The 27635-nt window shown below is 41.4% G+C and overlaps 1 protein-coding gene across 3 annotated transcripts in view; it reads left to right on the top strand.

Annotated features, from left to right (window-relative positions):
• Window positions 1-27635, top strand: part of LOC110494541 (cadherin-4) — a 350356-nt gene that overhangs the window by 240623 nt on the left and 82098 nt on the right. For all 3 annotated transcript variants that reach the window (XM_036950599.1, XM_036950601.1, XM_036950600.1), the window contains exon 5: window positions 6402-6584. In XM_036950599.1, the coding sequence (XP_036806494.1) occupies window positions 6402-6584 (183 nt within the window). The remainder of the gene's footprint in view (window positions 1-6401; window positions 6585-27635) is intronic.

Below are 27635 nucleotides of genomic sequence, written 5' to 3'. Positions count from 1 at the left end.
CATGGCTGTGTTCTTAGACAAAATTGTGAGTGAGCCCACTCCCTTGGCTGAGAAGCAACCCCACACATGAATGATCTCAGGATGCTTTACTGTTGGCATGACACAGGACTGATGGTAGCGCTCACCTTGTCTTCTCCGGACAAGCTTTTTTCCGGATGCCCCAAACAATCGGAAAGGGGATTCATCAGAGAAAATGACTTTACCCCAGTACTCAGTAGTCCAATCCCTGTACCTTTTGCAGAATATCAGTCTGGCAGCAATATTCTTGCCTGTGAAGCACTTTTTCTGCAAAGCAATGATGACGGCACGTGTTTCCTTGCAGGTAACCATGATTGACAGAGGAAGAACAATGATTCCAAGTACCACCCTCCTTTTGAAGCTTCCAGTCTTATTCGAACTCAATCAGCATGACAGAGTGATCTCCAGCCTTGTCCTCGTCCACACTCACACCTATGTTAACGAGAGAATCACTGACATGATGTCAGCTGGTCCTTTTGTGGCAGGTCTGAAATGCAGTGGAAATGTTTTTGGGGGATTCAGTTCATTTGCATGGCAAAGAGGGACTTTCCAATTAATTGCAATTCATCTGATCACTCTTCTTAATGTTCTGGAGCATATGCAAATTGCCATCATACAAACTGAGGCAGCAGACTTTGTGAAAATGTATATTTGTGTCATTCTCAAAACATTTGTCCACGACTGTATAGCCATGAAAAACTAAATAATGGAAATGTATAATTCCAGATAAGTCCTACAGCAAATGTTCAGACTCCTGCACCTTCTGACAGCTCCACATCTTTTAACCCTTTACAGCCCTAAACACATTGCCCATTTGATGTCGGTTAGCCACTGTATTGGGTCATACAGACAATAATTCCAGGAAAAGCTTGGTGAATGGTTCATAAAGGGTACAGAGAGAGAGAGAGACAGAGAGCGAGAGAGTGAGAGTGAGAGAGAGAGAGAGAGAGACTGTCCTTCGCGCTGGCACAGTAGTATTCCCTCCAGTGTGACCCACAATGACAAACGGGCTCAGAGGACATGCTGATGTGGAATAGAACAGGGTTTTCCAAACTCGGTCCTGGGTGCACACCCTAGCACTATACAGTTGATTACAATAAGCTTGATGATGAGTTGGTTATTTGAATAAGCTGTTTAGTGCTAGGACAAGAACCAGAATTTGCACCCGGGGGGGGGGGACGACGACGACACACACACACACACTACCCCAGGTGCTTTAAAATACAGCAACTGTAGGGTAATGCCTTGTAAACAGAAATGCTTATTCCCAGATTCAACAATAGAAACTACTCAGTGAGAAGTAGATTGATGTTTTAAAGTATTGACTATATAAAGAAAGAAAGTCACATACTCTAATTATGTACCCAAACAGTTAATGGGTATAGCAACTATATAATAAACCATTAAATGTTTGGGAGCATAATTAGAGTGTGTGACTTTCTTTCTATCTTTTTAATAATTTACTCTTTGTTAGTCAGCACCTCTTATAAAACGTTTTTGGTTGGGTGTGCAACATCTTATATCTTTTACCATAAAAGTATTGACTGCAACACAGAAATGTTGTGAAGACACACAGACATTGAAATGTGTGAAATGCTGTGACAGAGTTGCTGTGTCATTTTGGCTACACTGTGTCAATAGTGCTGAAAGGGAGAGGGGGAAATAATCAGATTACCTATGACCACTACACACCGAAACATGTCATCACAACAATACAATTTAAACGTTGCTAAACCCCCCTACAGATATTAGGTGAATGAGCATGTGCAGACCAGCTGGCTGGTGTGTTTACGGACATATTCAATCAATCCTTATCTCAGTCTGCTGTTTCCACATGCTTCAAGAGGGCCACCATTGTTCCTGTTCCCAAGAAAGCTAAGGTATCTGAGCTAAACGACTACCGCCCTGTAGCACTCACTTCCGTCATCATGAAGTGCAAGGACCATATCACCTCCACCCTACCTGACACCCTAGACCCACTCCAATTTGCTTACTGCACCAATAGGTCCATAGATGACACAATCGCAACCACACTGCCCTAACCCATCTGGACGAGAGGAATACCTGTGTGAGAATGCTGTTCATCGACTACAGCTCAGAATTTAATACCATAGTACCCTCCAAACTTGTCTTCAAGCTGGAGACCCTGGGTCTCGACCCCGCCCTGTGCAACTGGGTACTGGACTTCCTGACGGGCCGCCCCCAGGTGGTGAGGGTAGGTAACAACATCTCCACCCCGCTGATCCTCAACACTGGGGCCCCACAATGGTGCGTTCTGAGCCCTCTCCTGTACTCCCTGTTCACCCACGACTGCGTGGCCATGCACGCCTCCAACTCAATCATCAAGTTTGCGGACAACACTACAGTGGTAGGCTTGATTACCAACAACGACGAGACGGCCTACAGAGAGGAGGTGAGGGCCCTCGGAGTGTGGTGTCAGGAAATTAACCTCACACTCAACGTCAACAAAACAAAGTAGATGATCGTGGACTTCAGGAAACAGCAGAGGGAGCACCCCCCTATCCACATCAACGGGACAGTGGTGGAGAGGGTAGTAAGTTTTAAGTTCCTCGGCGTACACATCACGGACAAACTGAATTGGTCCACCCACACAGACAGCGTTGTGAAGTAGGCGCAGCAGCGCCTCATCAACCTCAGGAGGCTGAATAAATTTGGCCTGCCACCAAAAGCACTCACAAACTTCTACATATGCACAATCGAGAGCATCCTGTCGGGCTGTGTCACCGCCTGGTACGGCAACTGCTCCGCCCACAACCGTAAGGCTCTCCAGAGGGTAGTGAGGTCTGCACAACGCATCACCGGGGGCAAACTACCTGCCCTCCAGGACACCTACACCACCCGATGTCACAGGAAGGCCATAAAGATCATCAAGGACAACAACCACCCGAGCCACTGCCTGTTCACCCCACTATCATCCAGAAGGCGAGGTCAGTACAGGTGCGTCAAAGCAGGGACCGAGAGACTGAAAAATAGCTTCTTTCTCAAGGCCATCAGACTGTTAAACAGCCACTACTAACATTGAGTGGCTGCTGCCAACATACTGACTCAATTCCAACTCACTTTAATAGTGGAAATTGATGGAGATTGATGTAAAACATTTATCACTAGCCACTTTAAACAATGCCACTTAATATAATGTTTACATACCGTACATTACTCATCTCATATGTATATGTATATACTGTACTCTATATAATCTACTGCATCTTGTCATCTTTATGTAATAAATGTATCACTAGCCACTTTAAACTATACCACTTTTATATGTTTACATGCCCTACATTACTCATCTCATATGTATATACTGTACTCGATACCATCTACTGCATCTTGCCTATGCCATTCTGTACTATCACTCATTCATATATCTTTATGTACATATTCTTTATCCCTTTACACTTGTGTGTATAAGGTAGTTGCTTTGGAATTGTTAGGTTAGATTACTCATTGGTTATTACTGCATTGTCGGAACTAGAAGCACAAGCATTTTTCTACACTCGCATTAACATCTGCTAACCATGTGTATGTGACAAATCAAATTTGATTTGATTTTGATTTGAGGTGATTAAAAGACAGACAGTTCCATTTCAAGGTAAGTGCATGTAGTAAGTTTCAGAGCAGACGTGTACAGGGACTCAATGGACTCCTCGATTATTATGTTCTATTAATTGTTGGCTGAATTGACCTCTTCCTAGATGAACTGGACATAGTGCTTGGTGTATGTGTTGGTGTGTGCATTATAGCTTATCTATTTGTATTGGATGTACATTTATATATTTGAATATGATCATAGTTTGGCTGCCTCCTGTTTAAGTCTGAGGTGTTAGTAGTGTCATTCTGACTGTGAAGTCCCTCAATGCAGGTTATGTACAGTACTCACACTATGGTGCTAGTCTACTGACTCAATATGCATATACCCCCAGCTGATTTCATGTTGCTCTGGCCTGCCTTTTCATGCAGTTATGCACCAGTACTCTGGGAGCCTGATGATCCAAAAAGTGTTAGCACTTATTTGACTTGCATACATTTTTCTCTTCCCCAGACTAACTGTTTGTGTTAGATTAGAGCAAAAAAACATAGTGCGGAGGAGTTTAGGACCTAGAGTCTAAGTGGTCCGTGAGGAGGCAGTAGTGGGAATGGCAGTGAGGTCATGATGACTTGATTGCAGCCCAGTTCTATGTCCATAAGAGGAATGCATCAATAGTCATAGCTGCTTCCTAAAATGTACTTGATTCAGTAAGATGAGAAATTTCAGATACTTCTCTTCTCTTGATTTTCCTACCCTCACATCCTGTTCACCACAGATCACCACTCTGATCAGCTCTCATCAATGATAATCAGTGTGGAAGGCTAATGGAAAAATAGAAAACATTAAATGACATGGCTTGAGATCAACAGTGAATGGAGGATGGGAAACTAGCACATACTTGATATTGTGTAATTGAAAGTCCCTGTTTAGTGTTGCCTTCTGCTCTTCAGAACGATAACCTCCAGATGTCAGCTCCAGGGCTGCGGGGCTGACTGATGCCCCAGTGACATGCAGCCTGTCTAGGAGGCGAGAGCAGCCATCTGGCCTGCCCTCTAGCTCTGGGCCTGGGGAGCTCTGGGCAGTTCTGGGACTGATTTCACACTCACTGATTCCTGCTTGCACACACACATTCACACTCACACACACACATGCATGTGTACACACATGCATGTGTACACACAGGCGGCAGGTAGCCTAGTGGTTAGAGCAGTGGGCCAGTAACAGTGAAGTTGCTTGTTCAAATCCCAGGGCTGAAAAGGTGAAAAATCTGTTAATATACCCTTGAGCAAGGTACTTAACCATACTTGCTACAGACACACACACCAACACACGCACACACACCAACACACACACACACACCAACACACACACACACACACACACCAACACACACACACACACACACACACACACTTATTCCACCTACCGCCCATGGAAGGAATGGCACACTCCCATCTTGCCCCACTGCCCCTGTGCTGGTAACTGGGAGTGGTGTGGTTGAGTGGAGCTGAAGCTAGAGTTATCTTATCAGGGCACCACATCTGGTCCTTCCCCCTCTCTCTCCTGTCTGGCCACCTGCTGCTATCAGGAGGCCTACTCTAAGCCCTGTAGTCAAATCCACTAAGCCGTGAAGAATTAAAACAAAAGGGGGGGAAAATACAGTATGTTTGCTCTGGTTTAACTTGCATCTGTCTCTCTGTATGACAAACTGCTTGTGTATTGACAGGCTGACCTGTCTGCCAGTGTGTGTGTGTGTGTGTGTGTGTGTGTGTGTGCGTCTTTGCGCTTTGCAAGGGTTCATGTGTGTCCTCTGAACAGAATTCACAGCAGCATGCTTGTCTCTGTGAGTGGGGAGCAGGAGAAACAGCAGGATCACTGGATTACACAAACACCATATCAGACATGAGGACAAAACAACCCTCACTAGATACTATAGATACCTTATATACACTTGACATAGCTCTGCCAATGTATACACAGTACACCTTCTCAAACACATAGGGCCAGATTTACAATGAGTTTACACCAGTGTGCAGTGCACCTTTTATAAACATGAGGGGATAAAACACGTAAGAGAAAATTGAAAAGTCTAATGAAGGATTAAGATTAGGGAAATAAGGCAAGGTGTAAAACTGTAATTAAAAACAGTTTTATGTTTTCAGTTTTCTGTATTTTATTCACCTCCCCTTTTGTCTAACAGTATATTCCCCTTACATGCTCTGAGGATCTAGTCTTTGCTTATAAGACCAGTGAATCAGCTATTATATCACACACTGCAGGTTCACTGTTGGTCCTTATATTCTGATCTCGCTGTTATTGAAGTGATATTTCATCAATCCCTTTTCATTTGGAGTGGGATATGTCACAGAGTGCATCACACTGAGCAGCACAGCTCTGTGACTTTGTCAGAAGGCTTTTTGCTGGATAAAGACATAGAAGTCAACCTCTGAGGACTGTTCATAGGTCATTGGTAACCTGTCTGCAAGACTAATGCCTGGAATGTATCCTAAGGCTTGGTCCTTTTAGGTTGTTTGCGAAGTACATGAAAGGTGATGGCTGGAACATGTGGATTATATTAGAATTTTTGTCTTAACTGAAAGAAACATAGTATTATGTTTCTTATCATCTGTCAAGTTTGATCTTTATGATGTATTTGTCACCTGTATGTTCCACACTTTTAGAAGATGAACAAACAAAACAGTGACACTCTACTCCTTTATATTGACCTCTCATGTATCATCATTCAGTGGGAGACTTTACATAGTTTGGTTGTCTCTCAATTAATTGTTGGAATGCTGTAGGTAAATAATGTGTTGATTTCTTCTCCTTTCAGATTGGAGTGGAGGATATGATTGCAAGGGCCTGGGACTCTAATCCCAGGGTTATCAAGTTTCCACGGAAACATCAAAAAAGCTCCTCTGCCAATGGACTGAGACGACAGAAGCGAGACTGGGTCATCCCACCAATCAATGTGCCTGAAAACTCCAGAGGACCCTTCCCACAAATGCTTGTCAGAGTGCGTGACAGTTATTACACTTATCAATAACCATTTAAGTCCAAGTTGTCTTTTTGTTGTAAGTTAGAAATGAGTTCATCATCAGTTCTGATTACAGTAACCCAATCTTGCTCTATTTTGCCACTGCCCATCATACACCTTTTCTGAAGTTGTCTTTTTACTTTAATTTGAGCCAAAAACACATTCCAAAGACATCTTCAAGTCAGACAACCCACGTCTGTTGGAGGTTCACTCAGTAGCGGTGTGTGGGTAAAATCACATATTACAACATATGTGTTGTGATAATTGTGTTGTTTGCTCTATAACCTGTTAGTTCATATGCCTTGACACCGTGATGTATATGCCTAAGGCCCAGACAATAAGAAGACACATTGGCAGAATAAATTCAACCACACCTTTGTTTCATCACAAAACCGGAGAGCAACCTCTGTCAGGTGAAGTCCACAAAGCATATTGCATGTAACAAACAGCTACATGACCTACAGCATGGTCAAGGAAGTTAATGTTTCCTAAATTTCCGGACAACTAAACAGCTATTGATTTACAACCACGGAGAGTTACTGCAAGTCACAAAGAAAACAGGGCTGCTTCCACTTTTCCAGCACCATTTCAACTTCAACATCATCAAATCACCTATCCTTATTCTAATACAGTGACAACGAAAAGATACCAAAAACAATTTAGTCCAATCAACGTAAGCTAAATAGGATGTGGCTGTCCATGTTTCTGATTTCTGTTTGTGTGTGTGTGTGTGCACGTTCATGAAAGTGAAAAAATATGTTGACTAACCCTACTTGAAGAGAAACGCCAATGCCATCCTCCTCTCTTTCATGTTGACGAAACGGACATATAGTACACGCTTTTATTTTTTGTTGTCCTAGGCTACCTGACTAAAATGCTTGCTCGCTAGCCAAACTTCCTTTCATCGGCAACATTAGCTAGTTAACATTAGCCCTCTACATCTAGCTACATATTAAACTTCCATCTTCTCAGGCCAGTGTCGCAAAGTATGAATTAATGGCTGGATCAGAATCACCATTATAATCATTGGCCAATACGGAGAATTAAGTAAAACCACAAGTCCCTATCTCCATATAAGAAAGGGCTAATTATAGCTAGCTATCTCGTCACTGGAGGACAACAACACAACGAGATGCAACAATTCAAGTTGTTTCTGTCAGTGACATATGCTCTCAATGCGATTTGATAGGAGTGACGCCAAATCCAAACTGGCTTCCCTTTACACTTTTTTTTGGTGCGCCAGGACCATTCACAGTTGAGCTCACTCAGTTAAGCTCAACGCCGATTGGCTGTTATTTTATACTTTTTTATCAAGGGAGGCCAAATGCTCGCTGGCTTCTGTTGCACTCAATGCTACGGGTGGCAACAATGTCATACACTTTTGGGCCAGACAGCATCAGATAGATGGTCTACACATACAGAGACAGTTGGGCTTTGTTTTACTCGCTCGAATGCTTTCTCCGTTGAGATACATTCAGCCTCTTGTGAATTTAAGGAAAATTATGAAACACAGAGATGAAAGATACATTATTTTATGTTTTTGAATTTTTTCTTGGTCAATATTTTGAGGAAGCCTGGCTTCCCTTGGCATCCATGAATACATACTTACCCCAGGAATTGAAGAGAAGGGTAGAATAAATCTCAGACAGTAACCAGGTATCCATCCAACCTTTTTCTGAGAGTAGAGTACATGTCGGATTAAAAATGTCACAACAGGCCTGATGGAGACAGCATATTTGTCGGTAAACTTTCCAAATGTCGACAAAACAAAATAAGCTAGACAAGGTGGGATTTCTTTGTGTCTGTAAAATGTATTATGCAAGAAATGGTTGTGGAAACGCTTTTATGCGCAAATATTGATACAATAACCATCATATCGAAACTTGGAGTCACTCAATTTTTTTTGTGTAGTCCTCCCACTATGACTCGGGAATGCAGTTGATTAGGCTACAGATTAAATAAGTTATAATGAACCACACAGGATGGTGAAAGTGCAAGTTGATGAGCTTGATGCTCGTTTCCAAAAAATAGAGGGTTTTATTTTGGTGACATTATGATCGAAGTTGGGTAGAGCAGAGGTGCCAATACCAGAGTGAGCACAATCGCTAAAGAACAAAACCTTTTTCTGACAAAACCATCAGTAGAGTTGAAAATGTGATGGAAACCCATTTTAAAAAATTATAATTTCCAGTACATAGGAATTTAACCACAAATGTTATTTCTGCCTTCAGCAGGTAAAGAGAGGGACACTTCTCTCCGATTTGAGTGGTGATGCCAAGTGATTTGTCTGGTATGCTTAAGACACCACAAATACATACACCAAGACACTCTACAAGAGGACAGATATAGAGATGGAGACAAACACAGCTCTGCTTGAACAGTTGTTCAATGAATTCAGGAGTATTTAGCACACTTTCAGTTGCTTGTATGTGTGTGTATGCAGGCATGCAGGAGTTGTTTAATCTAGCTCACTGGACAACAGGGATTTTACTATAACTGTTTTAGAAGTGACATGACAAACAAGCTCCATTCCTGTTGTCATGCTATGGCAGCTATGTCTACCAGCTCCATGGTTCTAGGATGCTCCTGTAAACTGTGCAGCCTGTTATCAGTCCACCAGATGTCCAGGCCAGAGACAGCTTTCTCTGAGACACCACAGAGCTCTCTCACGCCCATTTGTACCATGCGGCTTACACTCCCAGATTACTGAAATCGCCTTTCACCAACGAGTCGGCAAGAGGACAGATTTTCAACCAAAGCAACAAAAAAACACTCACTCACACAAACAAACAAACAAACTGCAGGATCATGGTTGTATTGTACCACCCTGCTAGAGAAGAATAGACAGCCTTTCATCCCCTTACCTCTTGTTCAGCTTCAGATGGTTGGGTTTACTGACACCTCAGGTGTTCCTTTGTGTGTGTGTGTGTGTGTGTGTGTGTGTGTGTGTGTGTGTGTGTGTGTGTGTGTGTGTGTGTGTGTGTGTGTGTGTGTGTCGACCACAACCTCTAGCAGTGGTGAAAGAGAGCCCTGTTCCTTAGCCATGGGGGATATGCATCACGTCCATGGCCCCGTGAGGTATTCTATCCTCATTTCTCTCTGCAACACAGCTTGACTGGGCTGTTCCATTGTGACAGCTGGCCAGTGAAGAGAGCAGAGGGATTTAGTTCTTTATCTCTCTTGTCTTGGAGGTGGCCGAGAACAACCCCTATGGTTACAGCAGCACACTCAGAGAACACTGATTCCTCCAGAGCTGTGGAAAGTCTCAATCTACCTCTCTAGCATTTTTATGATGTTAAACAGCTCCACACACACTCCACACATGGTTCACAGTAGGCTAAATCAGAGTCACACAGAGTGTTTCTTGGTAGTCTTAAACAAATCTACTTTGAAACGAAAGTATACACTTCACACACATGGTTATGGGCTTAAAAAGAAGACACCTGTACCATATCATAACATTTTGCCATAGAAACACCAGATTTTCATTGTTTAAAACATCTTGTGACTAGGGGGCAGTATTTTCATTTTTGGAAAAATAAAGTTCCCAAAGTAAACGGGATATTTTGTCAGGACAAGATGCTAGAATATGCATATAATTGACACCTTACTATAGAAAACACTCTAAAGTTTTCAAAACTGTAAAAATATTGTCTGTGAGTATAACAGAACTGATATTGCAGGCGAAAGCCTGAGAAAAATCCAATCCGGAAGTGCCTCATGTTTTGAAAGCTCTGCGTTCCAATGCGTCCCTATTGAGCAGTGAATGGGCTATCAACCAGATTACTTTTTCTACGTATTCCCCAAGGTGTCTTCAGCATTGTGACGTAGTTTTACGCCTTTATGTTGAAGAATACCCGTAAGCGGCTACATTGTGTAAGTGGTCACCTGATGGCTCTCAGAGTGATTCTCTCGTAAAATACAGAGGTAGCCATTTTTCCAATCGGTCCTACTGAAAAACCAATTGTTCCGGTGGATATATTATCGAATAGATATTTGAAAAACACCTTGAGGATTGATTATAAACAACGTTTGCCATGTTTCTGTCGATATTATGGAGCTAATTTTGAATATTTTTCGGTGTTGTCGTGACCGCAATTTCCGGTCGATTTCTCAGCCAAACGTGAGGAACAAAGGAGCTATTTTGCCTACAAAAATAATATTTTTTGAAAAAAGGAACATTGGCTATCTAACTGGGAGTCTCGTGAGTGAAAACATCCGTAGCTCATCGAAGGTAAACGATTTAATTTGATTGCTTTTCTGATTTTCGTGTCAAAGTTACCTGCTGCTAGCTGGACATAATGCTATGCTAGGCTATCGATAAACTTACACAAATGCTTGTCTTGCTTTGGCTGTAAAGCATATTTTGAAAATCTGAGATGACAGGGTGATTAACACAAGGCTAAGCTGTGTCTCAATATATTTCACTTGTGATTTTCATGAATAGGAATATTTTCTAGTAATATTTATGTCCGTTGCGTTATGCTAATTATTGTCAGTCGATGATTACACTCCCGGATCCGGGATGAGGTGTCACTAGAGGTTAAAAAAAGTATATATTGATTAATTATTAAATTATGAAAAATATAAATAACATTCCACCCATGAGGCCAAAGAGAGCGCTTTTGGTCATTGACTGCAGGAAAGTGCTACCCTTTTGAGAGTAATTACCCATTTTCATCTGAAAAAACAGGGTTTGCCAGATTGGCCTTGGATTTGGTTTAATTTAGTTGAACAGATGGAAAATGTATGCATCCATCAACACAAGTAATATGGTGCAGCAGGAGGTAAATGTGCCTGTGTTATTGATTGTGATCTGTTCTGCATTGTGGCTGGCTGGGAGACTCTAATATCCACTTCAGCAATGTGATTTTAATACTCCACCCAAAGATGTCCGGCCACATCCTGATTATCCTCACACACATCACACACCTCTCTCTCCATCTTCCCTGGGCAGTTCTGAAAGTCCTGGACAGTCTAGCTGCTAGTCTAGCTGCTGCTCCAGTGGTGTGTTGGTCCAGGGAAGGTTTATTAGATACATTTATAAGGGATATCACTGCATGACACATTGAGTAGACCATCTTCCCTTATGAACAGAAGGGAACTGATTAGAGTGAAACTAGCAGCACCAACATTCCACTTCAGGGAGGTTTTATTGTGAAGTGCAAAACCCTCATGAGCAATCTCAAGTAGTGTCGCTTTGATGGCAATAATTTACCATTGTGGTAAAATGCAATATTTTCCCCATGCCATTCACTGTCCAATAAAGTATTGCTCTTGACAGAGGTAAGATTAATGCAACTGAAGATTGAAAACAGCTATGATTAAATAGATAGCGAAAGAGATGGAGAGTAGAAAGAGAGAAAAGGGGACAGATTGGGATTGGAGGAGAGAGAGAGAGAGAGAGAGCATAGTAAATATGTGAGGTGAGAGAGAACAGCTTTAGTTTCAGAGAGCAGCATTAGTTTCAGAGAGCAGCATTAGTTTCAGAGAGCAGCATTAGTTTCATGCCATTTGTAGCAGTCTCATCTCAACTGCCTCCTCCAGCACCTGTCTCCTCCAAGGCTGGACCCAATGCCACATCTGATTGAAACCAGTCCAAACGGGGAGAGATGAGCCTCTCTGCTCCTCTCCGTCCTCTCCGTCCTCACCACTGACTCCCAGTCAGACACACACCAGAATGAACTAAATAATTATAAAAGAAGGGGTGATAAAGGAGATCAATTATAAAAACCCAGTCCTTGGGCAAAGCAGAGGAATGGAATGAAAGGGCATTTGATTGAAGTCCTGATATGTGAGAGCGTTACGCCCACTCTGAAGAGAACTGTAATCTACACTGTGTGCTTTGGAAAGTCATTACATTATTTTCTAAACGTCAAGGACGATCCTGAGGTGAGGCAGACATCAATCAGACCAGGCAAATGTTTTTCCTTTACCAAAGCCAACCAATTATGCATAATATGAGACGACACCTCTGGGTAGGTGTTATGATGGAGTTATCAAGTTGTCCCTAAACTCTTCTGCTTGAGTCACACAATGGCTGGAAGTCCCTCATTTAGTGGGATTTTATGTAAATTGAATGCAGGAGGCATACAGTTTTCAACAAAAACAAAATATTGTGATTTACACCTACAGAAACGGGCAATTACTTGTCAGAACAAGTTTTGCAGCCAACTTTCTATACTCGAGATGAAGCTCAAGTTTTTAATAAGTTAGTCTCCCTACGTAGAATGAAATGCTAAATTAAACCCTGCTCTTGACTCAATAAACCAATATAAGTTGGTGTATGTGTGGGAGAGAATCATCTCTATGGTATGGTAATACACCACTGTTTATAGAACTAGGTAGAAACACTGTATTGGTTTATTAATGCATTCATATTCCAGTTATTTTAGTCTAGCATTTCTCTGTGATACCAACTAGTTTTTACATTAAAATGTTCACTAAAATGTATTAGGAAAGCTGTATAGGATGTGCGCTTTCGTGCTTGCATGTGTGTGTTTGTACTAAGTGCTTGTGCCTGTGCCTGTGCCTGTGCCTGTGTCTACAGAGTCACAGTAACTGGCCTAGCTGTACAAAGGCAATCCCTCCACTGACTGACATAGAGCTCTGCCCCATAGCTGCGAGCAGTAGTTTGGGGTGGGGGTGATGCAAAAAAAAAAATAACGGGGTGGGTGGGGGGCTTTGCCAGTGCTGCAGATGGCTATATCGGTCCGCTAATACAGGACTCTTTAAGGCCCAGCAAACTACTTTTGTTAAAAATATATATTTTTACATGTATTTAATTTTTTTAGGGTTGCTGCAGAACCCTTCGCACCCCTATGTCCCGCAGCTATTTTATTTTATTTAATCTTTATTTAACTAGGCAAGTCAGTTAAGAACAAATTCTTATTTACAATGACGGCCTACCCCGACCAAACCCTAGCCCGGACGATGCTGGGCCAATTAGGCGCCGCCCTATGGGACTCCCAATCACGGCTAGTTGTGATACAGCCTGGAATCAAACCAGGGTCTGCAGTGACGCCTCTTGCACTGAGATACAGTACCTTAGACCACTGTGCCACTCGGGAGACTATGCTCTGCATCTCACTAAATAACTGTCAGTCTGCAGTCCTCAGGCCTGACCCCTCTGGCAGCCTCCCTCAGAGACACACAATGCCACTCCTGAGCCCTCATTGGCAGGTCTCGCACCTCTCACAGCCAAACAGAAAATCCATTCAGCTCTTGGCTCCACCTGATTGGCCAGGCGTTGGTTGCCCACAGCTTGCCAATAAGGCCCTAATGTAGCCTCAGGGTGTTGGTGATTGGCCGGAGTGGGAGTGCTGGTGCATTCTGCAGGTCTCCCAGGGATGGGCTGGACAAGAGGAAGCATATTGAGTAGTCGAAATGGATTGGGCATTAGAAGGGAGGCAGCTTATCAAGCAGCGGTGGAAGAAAACTGCAGCAGCAGTACAAACCACTCCTCCTCCCCCTTCTCCCACTTCTCCCCCAAGTCTTCTGTCTCCAGGGCCCTCCGTCTTTATGAGGCAGGGAAAAAAAGAGTGTTGGTCTCTGACACGTCCATTCAGCCTGGAGAGCAGGGGAATGTGGCTGGCTTTATACAGCAGTATACAGGCAGAATTTATGGCTGTATCTGCTCTATTCTTCCTGTTTGGGGACGACAGGGGAATTCATTCCATTGTTAATGCATGGAGACTGCTGGTCTATTTCAACAAAGTCTTGCCTGCTGCTTTCTCAGAACTCTCATCTAAATTGGCCGGCTAATGTAGTAATTGGGTTTGTTAGTCTGTCTTTAACTTCCATTAATATTTGTACTCCTAATTATCCTGTCTTCTCTCCCCGCCATCCCACATTCTGCACCTCCATCTGGGTAATGCTGTGTGTCTGTCTGTCTCTCTGTGTGTGTGTGTGTGTGTGTGTGTCTCTCTGTGTGTGTGTGTGTGTGTGTGTGTGTGTGTGTGTGTGTGTGTGTGTGTGTGTGTGTGTGTGTGTGTGTGTGTGTGTGTGTGTGTGTGTGTGTGTGTGTGTGTGTGTATGTGTGTGTGTGTGTGTGTGTGTGTGTGTGTGTGTGTGTGTGTGTGTGTGTGTAATGTGTATTTTATTAGGATCCCATTAGCTGTTCCGAAATCGGCAGGTACTCTTCCTGGGTTCAACCATCCAGACAAAACATGACACATTACATAATACAGAAAATTAATAGACAAGACAGCTCAAGGACAGAACTGCATACATTTACAAACAGCACACAGGGCCTACATACTATACCAATAGATACACACAAAATATCTAGGTGAAATAGGAGAGAGGCGTTGTGCCATGAGGTGTTATTTTATCTGTTTTTTGAAACCAGGTTTGCTGTTCTTTGGAGCAAGATGAGATGGAAGGGAGTTCCATGCAATAATGGCTCTGTATAATACTGTATTGTCACGTTCGTCATAAGGAGTAGACCAAGATGCAGTGTGGTATGTTTCCATCGTTTATTTTGGAATAGAAAACTTCAAAACAACAAAACAACAAAGCGAACAAACGTGACGCTATAATAATGCTCACAGGCAACAATGCATAGACAAGATCCCAAAAAGCACAATGGGAAATGGCTACCTAAATATGACCCCCAATCAGAGACAACGATAAACAGCTGCCTCTAATTGGGAACCATACCAGGCCAACATAGATATACAATTCCCCTAGATAACCCACCCTTAATCACTCCCTGACCTAACAAACATAGAGAATAAACAGCTCCCTATGGTCAGGGTGTGACATGTATGCTTTCTTGAATTTGTTCTGGATTTGGGCACTGTGAAAAGACCCCTGGTGGCATGTCTGATGGGGTAAGTGTGTGTGCCAGAGCTGTGTGTACTGTATGTTGACTATGCAAACAAATATAAATTTGACACATTAATGTTTCTTATAAAAAGAAGAAGTGATGCAGCCAGTCTCTCCTCAACTCTTAGCCAAGAGAGACTGGTATGCAAAGTATTTATATTAGCCCTCTGATTACAATGAAGAGCAAGGCGTGCTGCTCTTTTCTGGACCAGCTTCAGCTTAACACTGAGAAAAAAAAGGGTTCTACGGCTGTCCCCATAGAAGAACTCTTTGAATAACCGTTTTTCGTTCCAGGTAGAACCTTTTTGAGTTCCATGTAGAACCCTTTGCACAGAAGGTTCTACATGAGACCCAAAAGAGTGTGGAGAGAGCCGATGGAGAGAGCCGATGGAGAGAGCCGATGGAGAGAGCCAAATAACCCTTTTGGGACCCTTTTTTCTTAGAGTATAGGTTGTTCTTTACAGCACTTGACCACATGACTGGTAAATAATCAAGATAAGACTAAACTAGAGCCTGGAGGACTTGTTTTTGGAGTGTGGTGTCAAAAAAGCAGAGCATCTCTTTATTATGAATAAACCTCTCCCCACCTTTACAACCACTGAATCCATGTTTAAAAAAATACATGTCTATACAGTATATTGTATTCCCAGGTGGTCTCCCATCCCAGGACTAACCAGGCCCGACCCTGAACAGGCGTGTTCAGGGTGGTATGACCACAAGCTTATTTTTTGAATTAGGTCCCTTGGCTCATCTCTGCAACTCCTCAATGGGCTCTGGAGAGGTGAAGTTCGAGTCATGCATCCTCCGAAACATGAATCGCCTGGCCTCCTACTTCTTATCACACTGCATGCTTTACCCGGATGGCAGTCGCACCAATGTGTTGTAGAAAACACTGTTCAACTGACGACCGGAGTCAGCTTGCAGGTGCCCGGCCCTATCACATAGAGTCGTTAGAGCATAATGAGGCGAGGAAAGTCCTACTGGCCAAACCCTCCCCTACCCCGGAAGTCACTGGGCCAATTGTGCTTCAGCACTGTGGTGCTTTTGACCGCTGTGCCACCTAGGACCTGGAATGTATATGTTTTAACCATGACAGTGTCGTGACGTATTATTAGTTAATAACCTGGGGCACCATGGGAAAACTAGTTTTTATGGAGTTTCTATTTCCCAAATTAACTCAAAGAATATCAGAATGTCGATTTTACAACAGCCGCTAATTAACCAGTTACCTCTACCAATCTCGTTCTGAACGTCGTATAGCCCGTGAATCTGCACAGACCGGGGTCTCACCAATGAGTTCGTACCACACCAATCTTAGTTGAATATTTATTTACTAAAAAGCTAAAATGATGATAAAATATACATATAGACAAAACACATTATAGGCTATTGATTAGAACTTAGTATAATGGGCCAACACACTATGGCATGTGTTACCCAAAATGGGGATTTCAAAGAGAGAGAGAAAAAAGAAAGTACGCAAGAGATATATACATTTGGGTGAATTTGTCAGCTATGCTTATTCTAATCCTAGCCTTGCCCCAAACTGCCGCTCTTATGGGTCAAAATATAATGATGTAATCACGTGGGGATGATCTCCGAGGATTCTCTGCGTGGACCGTTCAGGGGAACGTTCAGGCTGCTCGATGACGCACCTCTCCGGCGCACCTCTCTGATCGTCCTCCCGTCAGTGTCTTTTTGGCTTAGGAGTCTGTTCCCTCACCCTTGCTATGGAAGGGGTCTTCTGAGGACAGACAGCTCTGTAGCTCCAGTTCGTTGACTTTTTAGACCTTTGCTGCAGCTTGGGTCATGTAGTCTTCTCTGTAAATTCTTTGGGTCAGAAGTGGGCGTAACCCCCTTTAGGGAAGTTCTCTGGGAGTACCAAGTTAATGAGGCAAGGTCTAGATTTTACTCAAACCCAATTTTAGACAACATACTTAACCTTTCTGATCTCCCCATCCCGGATCCGGGATCGTGAATACAGACTCAAGCTCATTACCATAACGCAACGTTAACTATTCATGAAAATCGCAAATGAAATGAAATAAATATGCTAGCTCTCAAGCTTAGCCTTTTGTTAACAACACTGTCGTCTCAGATTTTCAAAATATGCTTCTCAACCATTGCAAAACAAGCATTTGTGTAACAGTATTGATGGCTAACGTAGCATTTAGCATTAGCATTCAGCTGGCAACATTTACACAAAAAAACAGAAAAGCATTCAAATAAAATCATTTACCTTTGAAGAACTTCAGATGTTTTCAATGAGGAGACTCTCAGATAGCAAATGTTCAGTTTTTCCTGAAAGATTATTTGTTTAGGACAAATCGCTCCGTTTTCTGCGTCACGTTTAGCTATGAAAAAACCCCTGTATCCAGGATTGTGTAAATCTATCAGCAAGCTCATTAGCATAACACAACGTTAACTATTTATGAAAATCGCAAATGAAATGAAATAAATATGCCATCTCTCAAGCTTAGCCTTTTGTAAACAACACTGTCATCTCAGATTTTCAAAATATGCTTCTCAACCATAGGAAAACAATCATTTGTGTAAAAGTAGCTAGCTAGCGTTAGCATTTCGCGTTAGCATTTAGCGTTAGCATTAGCGTTAGCATCCAGCACGCAACATTAACAAAAACATAAAAGCCTTCAAATAAAATCATTTACCTTTGAAGAACTTCTGATGTTTTCAATGAGGATACTCTCAGTTAGATAGCAGATGCTCAGTTTTTCCAAAAAGATTCCTTGTGTATTAGAAATAGCTCCGTTTTATACATCACATTTGGCTACCAAAAAAAATCCGAAAATTCAGTCCTCAAAACGCGAACTTTTTTCCAAATTAACTCCATAATATCGACTGAAAACATGGCAAACGTTGTTTAGAATCAATCATCAAGGTGTTTTTCACATATCTCTTCATTGATACATCGTTCTTGGACACATGCTTTCTCCCCTGAATCAAATGGTAAAGTAGAAGCAGCTGGCAATTGCGCACCGAATTCGACGCAGGACACCAGGCGGACACTTGGAAAATGTAGTCTCTTATGGTCAATCTTCCAATGATATGCCTACAAATACGTCACAATGCTGCTAAGACCTTGGGCGAACGACAGAAAGTGTAGGCTCATTCGTTGCGCAATCACAGCCATATAAGGAGAGAATGGAAAACAGAGCTTCAGAAATTCTGCTAATTCCTGGGTGATGCATCATCTTGGTTTCGCCTGTAGAATGAGTTCTGGGGCACTTACAGACAAAATCTTTGCAGATTCTGAAACTTCAGAGTGTTTTCTAGAATATGCATAGTCGAGCATCTTTTCGTGACAAAATATCGCGCTTAAAACGGGAACGTTTTTTATCCAAAAATGAAATAGCGCCCCTAGAGCTCTAACAGGTTAACATGTAATCTTTACCAAAACATTCCCTTTGATTTGGACATTTTCCACACAACGTACAATGTATAAACGTCAAACATATACTAAGAAAACTCTTCACGTTACAATGTTTTCGTAATAACGTCATCTATTAACCTTTAATAACAAAACAAAAATGACATACATTTTCATATTCCATCTATCGTCATGACCACCATTGTGGCTGACGGAAACCATTGTTCCAAAGTCCCTTTATTTCATGTTTAATGTTCTGAGGCTGGTTCTCCATAGTAACAGGACAAAGGAATTTGTCTGTGGCCTGAGATTTACCAGGGGCGTGAGGGGTCATAAAACCCCCACATCTTCAGACCCCTAGATCTCTCCTCCTCTGTTGGGGTTGAGAGATAATCTGTAGGGTTGTGGTCTCCTGTAACCTGACCTGATCAGGACAGTCATGACAACAGTTTACAATCTAATGTAACACCAAATTCATTACCAGATTCAGCTTAGGTCTAGAGCTTAGGGAATGAGTCATACCAGATACAATGCTCTTAGTTTTTGTTAGAGGAATTAAATTCCTAAATTATTATTACCCAATTCAATTAATACACTCAGCCCATTTCTAAGGATTTGTAAAATACTAATTTATATAAAATGGGCGGAGACCAGTCTCAAAATCAATCATTAGCGTTTATTCTCGAGAGTACTGAACATGATACAATTTACAACAGGTTATAAACTGAAAATGACGTCATTAGGTTTCAAACTGTCCCGTCCCTCCTCCACTCCAGTACAATGGCAGTATAGTTCTCAAGCCTTCCTACATCTACCCTCACCAGTTTAGATAATTTATGACCAGACCAAGGCCTCCCTGTGTAGATAAGCATTCTAGCCAGTCTGACGATAAGTTCATTTGTTTCTACCAAGGAACAGACAGTCATTGTTCTAATTCTTGATTAGAATTACACACATTACATTCAGTCCTAGGATTAAAATACAATTCATACTAGTATTCTGATTAGTCAGTCCTGATTGAAATGTATACATAATTAGTCATTATTGATAAAAAATCCCTTAACAGTTTTAAAGATGTTCAGGACCAGTTAATTACTGGCCACCCATTGCAAAACTGACTGCAACTCCTTGTTAAGAAGGGTTTCAGTGACGTCATTAGCTGTGATTGCTGAGTTAGATACTGTTGAAGTCGAAAGTTTACATACACCTTTGCCAAATACATTTAAATTCATTTTATCACAATTCCTGACATTTAATCCCCTTTAATTCCCTGTTTTGGGTCAGTTAGGATCCCCACTTTATTTTAAGAATGTGAAATGTCAGAATAATAGTAGAGAGAATGATGTTCGGCATGGGCGGCATGGTCCCGTGGTGTTTATACTTGTGTACTATTGTTTGTACAGATGAACGTGGTACCTTCAGGCGTTTGGAAATTGCTCCCAAGGATGAACCAGACTTGTGGAGGTCTAAAAAAAAAGAATCGGAGGTCTTTGCTGATTTCTTTGGATTTTCCCATGATGTCAAGCAAAGGGGCACTGAGTTTGAAGGTAGGCCTTGAAATACATCCACAGGTACACCTACAATTGACTCAAATGATGTCAATTAGCCTATCAGAAGCTTCTAAAGCCATGATGTCATTTTCTGGAATTTTCCAAGCTGTTTCAAGGCACAGTCAATTTAGTGTATGTAAATTTCTGACCCACTGGAATTGTGATACAGTGAATTGTAAGTGAAATAATCTGTCTGTAAACAACTGTTGGAAAAAATTACTTGTGTCATGCACAAAGTAGATGTCCTAACCGACTTGCCAGTGGTTGAAAAATTAGTTTTAATGACTCCAACCTCAGTGTATGTAAACTTCCGACTTCGGCTGTATATCTGAATCCACGATATGGCAAAGGTTGAAAAGCAATAAAACGTATGTTTTCTCAACACAATGTTATGCTCAATAATATCAAAGGCTGCACTGATATCTAACAGTACAACTCTCACAATCTTCTTATTATCAATTTCTTTCACCCAATCATCAGTCATTTGTGTCAGTGCAGTACATGTTGAGTGCCCTTCTCTATAACTTTTTTGAAAGTCTGTTGTCAATTTGTTTACGGAGAAAGGTCTGCTGTTAGAACCAGTAAAGGCCGCATTACTACTCTTGGGTAGCGGAATGACTTTGGCTTCCTTCCAGGCCTGGGGACAAACACCTTCCTCTAGACTCAGATTAAAGATATGACAGATAGGAGTGGCCATAGAGTCAGATACCATCCTCAGTAACATTCCATCTAAGTTGTCAATGCCAGTAGGTGTGTCATTATTGATCGATAACTTTTCCACCTCTTCCACACTCACTTTACAAAATTAAAACTTACAATGCTTTTCTTTCATTATTTGTTTTTTATGCATGAATACGATGGCTCACTGTTCGCATTTCCTGCCTAAGTTTTCCCACTTTGCCAGTAATCATTCAAATAATTGCCAACATGAAATGGATTTTGTAATAAATAAGCCATCTGATTCGACGAAAGATGAAGTTGAATTTGTCTTTCTGCCCATAATTTCATTTAAAGTATGCCAAAGTTTTTTCCCCATCATTTTTTATATCATAGATCTTGGCTTCATAATACCGTTTCTTCTTCTTTTTGTTGAGTTTAGTCACATAATGTTTCAATTTGCAGTAAGTCAGATGTGCAGTCAGACTTATTAGCCACTCCTTCTGCCCCATCTCTTTCAACCATACAGTATTAAATTCAATTAATCAGTCAATGGAGCCTTAACAGTTCTAACAGTCAGTTTCTTAACAGGTGCATGTTTAGCAATAATTGAAAGAAGCAATTTCATAAATTGATGAAGTGCATCGCTCCTTAGTAATCACATCAGACCAACAAATATGTTTAACGTCATCCACATAAGAGTCACAGCAACATACAGTATTTTGTATGATCTCTTAAATGCTATTTTAGGCCCAGGTTTTTGGAACGTTGGCTTTCCTGGATATAACCACTATATTGTGATCACTGCATCCAATGGGTATGGATACAGCTTTAGAACAAAGTTCTACAGTATTCATAAAAATATGATCAGTACATGAAGAGGATCTTGTTCCTGTAGTATTTGTAAACACCCTGGTTAGTTGATTAATAACCTGATCCAGATTACAGGTACTGGTTACAGTGAGAAGCTTCCTCTTGAGCAGACAGCTGGATGAAAACCAGTCAATATTGCCTTCCCCAAGAAAGTAGACCTCTCTGTTAACATCACATACACGCTCAAGCATTTCACACACATTATCTAGATACTGACTGTTAGCACTTGGTGGCCTATAGCAACACCCTAAAATAATAGGAACACTTGTAACCACAGCACTTCAATAACAGCTGACATGAGATCTTCTCTAAGCATTACAGGGATATGGCTCTCAATATACAGTACCAGTCAAAATCTTTGGACACACCTACTCCTTCAAAGGTTTTTCTTTATTTTTACTATTTTCTGCATTATCAAATAATAGTGAAGGCATCAAAACTATGAAATAGCACACATGGAATCATGTAGTAACCAAAAAAGTGTTAAACAAATCAAAATGTATTTATATTCTTCAAAGTAGCCACCCTTTACCTTGATGACAGCTTTGCACAGCCTTGGCATTCTTTCAACCAGCTTCATGAGGTAGTCACCTGGAATGCATTTCAATTAACAGGTGTGCCTTGTTAATTTGGGGAATTTCTTTCCTTCTTAATGCGTTTGAGCCAATCAGTTGTGTTGTGACAAGGTAGGGGTGGTAAACAGAAGATAGTCCTATTTGGTAAAATAACAAGTCCATATTATGGCAAGTCAATACTTTAATACTTTTTGTCAATACTTTAAGACATGAAGGTCAGTCAATACGGAAAATTAAGGACTTTGAAAGACTGTTTAAGTGCAGTCGCAAAACCATCAAGTGCTATAATGAAACTGGCTCTCATGAGGACTGCCACAGGAAAGGAAGACCCAGAGTTACCTCTGCTGCAGAGGATAAGTTCATTAGAGTTAACTGCACCTCAGATTGCAGCCCAAATAAATGCTTCACGGAGTTCAAGTAACAGACACATCTCAGCATCAACTGTCCAGTTGAGACTGCATGAATCAGGCCTTCGTGGTCGAATTGCTACAAAGAAATCACTGCTAAAGGACACAAATAATAAGAAGAGACTTGCTTGGGCCAAGAAACACGAGTAATGGACATTAGACCAGTGGAAATCTGTCCTTTGGTCCGATGAGTCCAAATTTGAGATTTTTGGTTCCAACCGCCATGTCTTTGTAAGACGCAGAGTAAGTGAACGGGTGATCTCCACATGTGTGGTTGTTTAACACTTTTTTGGTTACTATTGTACATGATTCCATATATGTTATTTCAGTCGCAAAAACCACCAAGCCCTATGATAACTGTGTCGTGAAGTTGTATTAGTTAATGTGACGACTGTTGCTCATCGAATTATTAAAGATTTCTAACTGCGTGAATAAATGAATCAAGCAATTATTAGCTCATTAACCTGGGACACCATGGGACAATTAGTTTGATTCAATTTCTATTTCCCAAATTAACTCAAAGAATATCAGAATATCGATTTTACAACAGTCGCTAATTAATCAATTTCCTCTACAGTCTCATTCTGAACGTCACATAATCCGTGAATCTGCACAAACGCGGGTCCCACCAATGAGTTCGTGCCACACCAATTTTAGTTGCTTATTTATTTACTAGAAAGCTAAAATGATGATAAAAGATACACAACACACAACACAGCGTGTTACCCAAAATGGGGATTTAAAAGAGAGCGAAAAAGAGAAAGTAAACGAGAGAAATATACATTTGGGTGCATTTGTCAACTATGCTTATTTTAACCCTTGCCTCGAACTGCCGCTCTTATGGGTCAGAATATAATGATTTAATTACATGTTCGAGGTCTCAGATGGGAAGCTCCACGTGGGTCATTTAGGCTTCTCAATGACGCACTTGTCCTGCGCAACTCTCTGGTTGTCCTCATGCTGTCAGTGTCCTTTTTGCTTAGTGGTCTGGTTCCTCGCCCTTGCTCCGAAAGGGTTCTTCTGAGGACAGACAGCTCTGTAGCTCAGAGCTCACAGTGTAGGAATGAAACAGCGTAGATACCACGATTCGACGGAGAGTGGAGGTTAGGTGGTCCGGCTTGAATTCACCCGCTTAGACACAGCTACTCATCATAGGCATGGGTAGAATTTTTATTTTATTTGTCTTCAACCTTGTGTTGCATTTTGGGTTCGTTGACTTTTTAGACCTTGGCTGCAGCTCGGGTCACTTAGTCTGATATGTTAATTCTTAACTTAACTGTTTTCATAATAACATTGTCCTTTAACCTTTAATAACAACACAAAAATGATATTAATTTTCATATTCCATCTATCGTCATTACCACCCTTGTGGCTGACGGAAACCACTGTTCCAAAGTCTGTTTATTGCATGTTTAATGTTCTGAGGCTGGTTCTCCATAGTGAGAGGACAATTTCATACCCCTACATCTCTCCTCCCTAGTTGGGGGTGAGAGATAATCTGTAGGGTTGAGGTCTCCTGTAACCTGACCTGATCAGGACAGTCATGACAACTGTTTTGGGATGAGTTGGACCTCAGAGTGAAGGAAAAGCAGCATATGTTGGAACTCCTTAAAGACTGTTGGAAAAGCATTTCAGGTGAAGCTGGTTGAGAGAATGCCAAGAGTGTGCAAAGCTGTCAAGGCAGAGGATGGCTACTTTTTTGGTTACTGCATGAAATGTGTGTTTTCATAGTTTGATGTCTTCACTACTATTCTACAATGTAGAAAATATTTTTTTAAATGAATGAATAGGTGTGTCCAAACTTTTGACTGGTATTGTATACAGTGGCTTGCGAAAGTGTTCACCCCCGTTGGCATTTTTCCTATTTTGTTGCCTTACAACTTGTAATTAAAATGGATTTTGGGGGGGGGTTGTATCATTTGATTTACAACATGCCTACCACTTTGAAGATGCAAAATATTTTTTATTGTGAAACAAACAAGAAATAAGACAAAAAACTGAAAACTTGAGCATGCATAACTTTTCACCTACCCATTCTTCAAGGCAAAACTGCTCCAGCTCCTCCTAGTTGGATGGATTCCGCTGGTGTACAGCAATCTTTAAGTCATACCACATATTCTCAATTGGATTGAAGTCTGGGCTTTGACAAGGTCATTCCGAGACATTTAAATGTTTCCCCGCAAGCCACTCAAGGTTTGCTTCAACAGTATGCTTAGGGTCATTGTCCTGCTGGAAGGTGAACCTCCATCACAGTCTCAAATTTCTGGAAGACTGAAACAGGTTTCCCTCAAGAATTTCCCTGTATTTAGCGCCATCCATCATTCCTTCAGTTCTGACCAGTTTTCCAGCCCCTGCCGTTGAAAAATATCCCTACAGCATGATGTTGCCTGTGAGGAAGCATGGTCTTGGGGTGATGAGAGGTGTTAGGTTTGTGCCAGACATTTTCTTTGATGGCCAAAAAGCTCAATTATAGTCTCATCTGACCAGAGTACCTTCTTCCATATGTTTGGGGAGTCTCCCATATGCCTTTTGGCGAACACCAATTTTTTTTCTTTAATAAGCAATGTCTTTTTCTGGCCTCTCTTCCGTAAAACCCAGCTCTGTGGAGTGTACGGCTTAAGGTGGTCCAATAGACATATACTCCAATCTCTGCTGTGGAGGTTTGCAGCTCCTTCAGGGTTATCTTTGGTCTCTTTGTTGCCTCTCTGATTAATGCCCTCCTTGCCTGGTCCGTGAGTTTTGGTGGGCGGCCCTCTCTTGGCATGTTTGTTGTGGTGCCATATTCTTTCAATTTTTTTATAATGGATTTAATGGTGCTCCGTGAGATGTTCAAAGTTTCGGATATTGTTTATCCTGTTGATGCCAGGAGTTCCTCTGTAGGAACACCCTCCCCCCCTTCAGCTCAAACGGTGGCGCATGGAACGCAAAAATATTCTTAAAAATATTTAACCTCCACACATTATTAAGTCCAATAGCTCAAATGAAAGATAAACACCTTGTTCATCTACCCAGCATGTCAGATTTTTAAAATGTTTTACGGCGAAAACACACCACACATTTATATTAGACCACCACCGAAACAAAGACAAGCGGCAGCCATTTTGTCCCAGAAAATATAAAATTATAAAAGCAGGATTAAAAAATAAATCGCTCACTAACCTTTTGAAAATCTTCATCAGATGACAGTGATAGGACATGTTACACAGTACATTTTTTTTTTTTCAATAATATGCCATATATATCCATAAATGTCCATTTACAGTGTACTCATGTTCAGAAATTACTCAAAAATGCCCGCAGGAAACCTAGGTAGCTCGGCAAGATAACGTAAATAGACATCATAAACTTTGGCTAAATATACATGTTCTACATATAGTTAGAAAGATACACTGCTTCTTTATGCAACCGCTGTGTTAGATTTATTTTTAACGTTACAGAAATCGCACACTATTTCATATGCTGAGGCAGCGCTCAGTTCCAAGCTACATTTCCACGTAATGTTGGAGTCAACAGAAACACAGATTTAAGCATAAATATTCCCTTACCTTCGATGGTCTTCGTTCAGAATGTTCTGGAAGGGTTCATACTTACCCAATACATCGTTTGGTTTCAAGTCTTGCGTCTTTGTATTAGCTACTGCTAATAACATCAGCTGAAATGCACCCAAAACGTCCTCCGGTCCGGATAAGTTGCGCATCAAAACTTCAAAATTACACATTATATGTCGACTAAACAGGTCAAACTAAGTGCAGAAGCAAGCTTTATGATGTTTTAGACGTGCAAAACAAACTTCAATTCAACCGGGCATCGTTTGCTCTTCCCAGGAGTGCTGGCACAAAGGAATGGCTGTGACCGATTCGCGCCCTGACGCACAGGTTTTTTTATCGCGACACTTACTCCAACCACTCCTGTAGGGCCAATTCTCGCGCGATTTGAACGATTGAGCGCTCCAAAGAAAGAGGACATCTAGTGGAAGAGATGGAAAGTGTCCCCAGATCCATAAGTGGTCGGGAAGGGTGGGGGCATGACGTCAAAGTTGCTCCAACTTTCATGGCCACAAAAACTAGTTTGGAAGAATGCATGCCCTGTGAGTTCTGCTATACTTACAGACATAATTCCAACGGTTTTAGAAGCTTTAGAGTGTTTTCTATCCAATAATAATTATTATATGCATATATTAGCAATTTTTAATATATTTTTTTTTCAGTTTATTAGGGGTACCCAATTTCTCCAAAGGGGGCGTAAATCTGCCTGGCATCAACAGGTTAAAATCCAACCCTGGCCTGTACTTCTCCACAACTTTGTCCCTGACCTGTTTGGAGAGCTCCTTGGTCTTCATGGTGCTGCTTGCTTGGTGGTGCCCCTTGCTTAGTGGTGTTTCAGACTCTGGGGCCTTTCAGAATAGGTGTAGATATACTGAGATCATGTCACAGATCATGTGACACTTAGATTGCACACAGGGTGGACTTTATTATGTGACTTCTGAAGGTAATTGGTTGCACCAGATCATATTCAGGGGCTTCAAAGCAAAGGGGGTGAATACATATTGCCGCACCACTTTTCCGTTTTTTGTTTTTTTGAAACAAGTAATTTTTTTCATTTCACTTCACTAATTTGGACTATTTTGTGTATGTCCATTACATGAAATTCTAATAAAAATCTATTTAAAATACAGGTTGTAATGCAACAAAATAGGAAAAGCGCCAAGGGGGATAAATACTTTTGCAAGGTACTGTACAGCAACACCTCCC

Source organism: Oncorhynchus mykiss, chromosome 17, assembly GCF_013265735.2.
Source record: "Oncorhynchus mykiss isolate Arlee chromosome 17, USDA_OmykA_1.1, whole genome shotgun sequence".
Taxonomy (NCBI): domain Eukaryota; kingdom Metazoa; phylum Chordata; class Actinopteri; order Salmoniformes; family Salmonidae; genus Oncorhynchus; species Oncorhynchus mykiss.
This window is presented reverse-complemented; position numbering and strand designations above follow the sequence as displayed.